Here is a 6,294-nt window from a genome sequence, read left to right on the forward strand (position 1 = left end):
AAATCAGTAAATAGTCAAACTGTACTGATTGAGCTTCCCAAATAATAGTTTAGCTATCCATGATGTGTTTTCAATAGATAGCTGGGATCTGGATGTCTGTATGGCTTTGTGAGGGGCATCACACAGAAAAGCTGGCACCTGTTTTTTGAAACATTCTCTACCATCCATCCCCAACTGTTGTCAGTGGGATTTAAACCAGGGGTGCCTTTAGTAGTTCCAAAGCAGTCGGCTTATTGTGAACCTGAGTGTTGTGCTCTGGAAGACCCAATCATTACTTAGAGAAGGGGCTTTGCTGCAGCATCTTCACATACCCAGCATGAATAGTTGGGTGCCTCTTGACAACCAGATTCTGCATTGTTTAAACTTTAAAAGAACTTGCAGATCATTGTATGGCGCACAAGAACTTTCCAGTTGGATGAGTCAGAACTGACCTGATTAAGATATATTTTTAAGGATAACATCCTATTTTACACTTCATTCTCCCATCTTTATTTCCCCTGTGCACAATCCAAGGAGCAAGTTGCGTTAGGAGACCTGTCATCCTACAGTTATTAAGCTCCAAGAAAGGGCCACATGTCAATAAAACATGCAATTGACATTTTCATGATTATTGACTCTGTCATAACCTGTCTGTATTTCACGAAAAGCTAAAGCAAACCTCACTGAATACAATAAAAAGCAGAAATCTTGTGCAGAGCTCTCCTGTTACAAGCCACGCCCCTCTGAATCGTTCGAGCTGGCCCCGCCCCAACAAAATTAGACACCCCCATTGCATCAAGCCCCGCCCTCTGATCTCCCGAGTCTCACTAAAGCAGATTTCAAGGGGGTGAAGGGGTTCTTCCCCACGATCACGGATCGCAACATGGCGACAGAGGTAAGACGATCAATACTCTATTTTTCTGCTGGCCCAGAAATGAGAATTAACTTAATTTGCAAAAGAAAAAGGAGATTCAAATCAAGCCCACTCTGCTGAGGGCATCGGGTCTGCACACGGTCAAAATGATTAAACCGCTCCTGCCCTCTTTCAGAGCTGGGCTGGCGTTTTTATTCCTCTTTAAAGCAGAGAGACCGTTATTTTAGACATAGCGTGGATTAGAGCTTCGGCTGCGTGACGTGGGTCTTTAACAGAGATATAGCGGATAATGGTGTGAGCCCGACCGCCCACCCTCGCGATGTTAAGCTGTTTTGGTAAAAGCAGATCAGTTTTCCTCTGTTGTTCCATTTAATCCGGTGACAGGCCACTGTTTGACTTCAGCACCACGGACAGCAGCCACGCTGCGCAGACCTTCCTGTAAAGCTCCCGCTGTTAGACAGGCCGTTTATATTGCCTTGCTGGCCTTTTTCTGTTTGTCTGTCTCAGCTTGTTCAGTTCTGTTGTGAAAGTAGTGAAATCTTGCAACTCATTCCAGGCCAGAGAGAAAAAAAGAAAATAACCCATCCGAGGCTGTGTGAATTAGATAGTATGTCGACTGCTAAGCTGTCCTCAAACAACCAGCCAGGGAGAAATGATTGCAGTCACTGAGCCACACATGGATCGATCACATCCTGTCCTACACCTACAACACCAGCCTCTGTTTACACAAACAGGATTGAACAGAACTTGATAGCTGCAAAGCGACAGATGGGTCTAAATAAAGATACAGTGCTCTAACCCTTATTGTTTTATTTCCCCTCCAACCCAGTTTCATAACCTACAGGAGTTGAGGAACAGTGCATCTCTTGCCAACAAGGTGTTTATCCAGAGGGACTACAGCGAAGGGACCACGTGCAAGTTTCAAACAAAATTCCCATCTGAGCTGGAGAACAGGGTAAACAGAGGATTCCCTATTCAATGTTATTACTTTGTAAGGTTTCAAGTACATGTTCAAAACCGCCTGTGCAAACCTGGTTAAAGAAAGAGTGAAAAGTCCTGAAATAAGTCATGTTTTTTGTTGTAGTCCAATCAGTTTTTAAAGAAACAGGCAACCTTGAATTTGAGTACATTTGTGCAAAAGAAAAAAAAACGTGATGAGAAATTGCCAAATATTGCTGCAACTCCTCACAATGGGGCTGCACTTAGTCTTTTTCATTAAAGGATAGCATCCAAAGTCCAGCCTTTTTCTCTACAGTACATCTGAACGTACAGGTATAGTGCAGGATTTAAGTCTCGGTTGTGAGAGAAAAGTCGATTTTCTTTTTGGTAAAACATTTTTCTATAGATTTGGCCACATGTTTGAATAATTTTCCTGTTTAAAATATTCTGAAATTACTTTCATGTTATTAATGTGTTCTACCAGAGTTTTATTCAAAGTTTTGTATTTTGGACTTAATTTATTGCTATTATAATTTTACTGGAATGTGGATACAACTTGCATTGCATGACTCCAAACTGTCATCATGATATCCATAGCCCTCTATGTGAAGTTTCTTACATATAATTCAAAACGGTCAAAATGATTGGGCCTGATTACCGGTATTATTACTATTGCAAGGTACTGCTGTAGCTTCTTCTTTGTTGCAAAGAAGACAGTTATTTGTGGTGTTGCTATCTAACTTGTTACAATATATTTGTGATCCATCTGAAAGGATAAATAGGACTAAATAGCACATCATAAAGTTTGTGTTTTCTATCACTCTTGGGTAAATTAAATTATATAACACTATAAGTGTAGTCTTATATTGTTAAGATCAAGCTTTTAACTTGAACAGATGTTGTAATGCTTCAAATAAATTAGCATTTTCACCTTTAGAATATAGATCTTGAATGTCACAAGATCTGAACCTGTCAGTGTAAACATCCATATGCCTAAACTATCTTAATGTAAAATTATTTGTCTTTCGTGCCTTAGTTTTATGTGAGACCTTTTATATTTTTCTGTTAATTAAGCTCTAACAATCAGATTTTAGGGGAAATTATGTCTGATTATCTTATATTATCTAAAGATAGTGATGTTTTTGGAGAAAAAAACCAACAGAGCCTTGTGCAGTAATGTAATTTTAAATGAAACTTTTGAGAGTTATACCACATTCATTGATGCCTGTGGTTCATAATGTGTTTGCAGATTGAACGGACTTTGTTTGAGGACACTGTGAAGACACTGAACAACTTTTATGCAGAGGCAGAAAAGATTGGAGGCCATTCCTACCTGGAGGGCTGTCTGGCATGTGTCACGGCTTATTTGATCTTCCTCTGCATGGAGACTCGCTATGAGAAGGTTGCAGTGCCCGTCTTCAGTTCATTGCATTCCAGAAGTTAAGATTATTCTCACGTAACTCTACAATGTTTGTCACCTGTCTGTCCAAACCGTTTTTTCAGGTGTTGAAGAAGATAGCTAAGTACATTCAAGAGCAGAATGAGAAGATCTACGCTCCCAGAGGTTTGCTCATCACGGATCCAATTGAAAGGGGGATGCGTGTTGTATCCTTTGTTGTTCATTTATTTATTTTGCTTTATATGATCTTTGTTTCTGTAGAGATGAATTCAAAAATAATTGTAACAATGTTTAAGATTATAAACCTGGTAGTAAATTATTGACAAACATAACTGGAAAAACCTTCACAAAATTTGCAAACGCTCAGGAGTTTCCCACATGGCTTTATGTTAATTCAGGGATATAGAGTTTAGCAGATTAATCTAATCTTTCTCTCCCCGATTCGTTCAGATCACTCACAACAAGTTCTTTAAAAAACACTCCATAATATGTGTTAAAGGACAATGACAACAGATTTTGACAGAAATTGTAATTTTATTTAGAACAGAGAAATTGCTCAGGGTTACAGCTGGCATTGCTTACCCATCGGGCTCTCTTCTTCAGAAAGTTATCCCTAAATCAAAGTTAAAGAAGCTTTTTATATGCCCAGCCTGCCACACCATCACATCATTACATCACATATGTTTGTTAATGAGGAGACATGCATGGCTCCAGCCATATCAAAACATCACACAGTGTTTTTAGATCAAAGACACTACAAATACAGTGTGAGAGATAACTTCTTATCCACTTTTATCCATTCCCAAATATCTGTTATGTAAATAATGAACATAACTTTCCTAATCAGATAAACTGCTTGGTAAAACATTAGTTTTTACACATAACAGGCAGGTATTATTAGGGTCTAACATAATAATAATAATAGAAATAATCCCAACACCATATCAAAAGCTGTGATATTTTGGATGTTTTTCCCAGATTTGTTTTGTTCGCTCATCTCCAAAGAGACTGAACATGTTGGGATTTAGATTTTTTCATTAACACAAAGTGGTCAATAATGTGTAAATAAACCAGAGTTAATGATAAACCTCAGTGCTTAATGAAATATAATAACCAGCTTATTAAGACAATGAGCCAGTGCATTCCTATGTATCTTATTTTGTCAATAACGAGCAAAAAAGTTGATCCTTTCAGTTTTATTTGATATGAAAATAGCAGTAAAAGTCTAAATTACAAAAACAGCAAGTCCTAATTTCATCCTGATAAGAGTGTCTTATATAATAATGAGGCTTTGTCTTTATAAAGGAAAACAACCATTCTGATTAATTACGGTGTTTTTAGGGTTTTCTCAAACAGTGCAGACCTTGCTTTTCCTAAAACATGCAATTTTGTTTGTATTTTAAAACTAAACTAAATGTCAAAGCTGTTCTTAAAGTCAACTTTAAGCATGTTTTAGAAAAGGAAAAAAATCCATGCAGTACTAGGTGAGTAGAAGTTGATTACAGCATGTTACTTGATTTTACCTGTGGGGACTTATTCAACTATTTAATTAAAGAATTTCTATAAAATGTTTTGTCAAAATCAGAGAAACCTTAATGCATGAAAAGACAGCAGAACTTTTCAACTAGAGTTAAGCTGCTTCTTCATTGCAGCTACAGAAGAGTTTTTCTAGCATAAACATTCACACACATTTTTAAATAATAGGTCATACTATGTTTTCATCCCTAACCACATTCTCCAGATTGAAATATCCATCTATGAAGACCGAGGTTCCAGTGGCTCCAGCTCCGGCAGCAGTTCTGTGTCCGGTAGCACTGCTCGATGACTAGGTGCAAAGCTTGCCCTGCAGGAAAACTTAGGACAATAATAACAACCATATTCCAACAGCCTTCCCGTTCACACTGAGCACTCACCAGCCTCCATAAAAATATTAGTGTCCATGACCGCTCATCACAAACATTGCTCCACTGCAGACAAGACCCGCACTTTGGTCTTTTTTTTTCTGAAAGATGTGTACATGTAACAATGCTCTTCAAATAGGATTTACAAAATCAATGTATCAAAGTAAAAAAATCAAGGAAAAGAATGGTCCCAAAAGGGTACATATGCTTTGCTGTCATAAAATGAAGCCCCATAGTGTACCAGCATTGTAACTACAATGATTTGTACCTTTGTGATTTCTATATCTTTATGTTCTTGTCAAAAATTGAAGTAGCTCTGAATTGTTGAACCTAATGAAATCAATTTAGGAACAGCAGTTAACATACTTTTCTTTAGATTGTAGGAGAAGTCTGGATGCTCTAAAAACATATGCAAGCAAGTCTCAGAACAAATATTAGCCAATATACAAACTTATTTTCCTATTAGAAGCTAAATTAACCACAAACAATAATCTTATAGATTGGTAAAAATGCTCTAATATTTACTGCCAAGTCTTGCAATACCAAAGATTCTGAATGGCTGATAAGAAGCCAGTTCCTGCTTTGCACCGGTTCTTTAGCCTGGCCATCCATACTAATTTAGCCACTCTACAAAATATATTAGACTTAATAGGAGCAGGTAGAGCCTGGTTTCAAATGCTTGTTAATAGAGTCAGCAGAACCAGTTTAGAATTAATCAGAAAAGATGTGATGCAAAAAATTTTATTTTAATTTATTTTTTTTTTTAAGGAAAACCTCTTATAGCAGACAATTGTTAAAATTTGAATGATATTTACCGCTAATTAAGGGCATCAATAGATCACTCCATTGTAGCTGCAAAAGCTGGAATGAAGCTTGTATTGCAATCTCAGTACATACAAACTCTTGATGTCCATGAAAAACCTTTCTGAGGCTTTATCAGATTGAAATTCTCCCCCAAAAACATTTTGGTTGAATTTAGAAGGAAAGCAGTATGTTCCTTTGTATATTCAATGGAAATTTGGAAAGCATACAAAAGCAGAAAACATTGAGCAAAAACAAGTAAAACTTACTGAAATAGAAGACTAAAATAAAAGTTAAAAGCCAAAAATTCAAGAACTAAACAGCCTAGCTTTATGTCCATTAAATACATGAAAAGATACTAAAAGCGCAAGGTTGAAGCCTGAAGGATAAAGAACCTAAGC

General features: G+C 37.1%; 1 protein-coding gene across 1 annotated transcript; it reads left to right on the forward strand.

The window, feature by feature from the left end:
- Positions 1-389: 389 nt before the first annotated feature.
- Positions 390-5,834, forward strand: golga7ba (golgin A7 family, member Ba). The gene is made up of 6 exons (XM_038271795.1): positions 390-410; positions 761-874; positions 1,683-1,808; positions 3,042-3,194; positions 3,296-3,397; positions 4,933-5,834. Exons 1-6 carry the CDS (start codon positions 390-392, stop codon positions 5,014-5,016), a joined length of 600 nt encoding a protein of 199 aa, XP_038127723.1. The 3' UTR covers positions 5,017-5,834.
- Positions 5,835-6,294: the final 460 nt, after the last annotated feature.

The sequence above is a fragment of the Cyprinodon tularosa genome, unplaced genomic scaffold, assembly GCF_016077235.1.
Source record: "Cyprinodon tularosa strain WSP-4 unplaced genomic scaffold, ASM1607723v1 ctg81, whole genome shotgun sequence".
Lineage (NCBI taxonomy): Eukaryota > Metazoa > Chordata > Actinopteri > Cyprinodontiformes > Cyprinodontidae > Cyprinodon > Cyprinodon tularosa.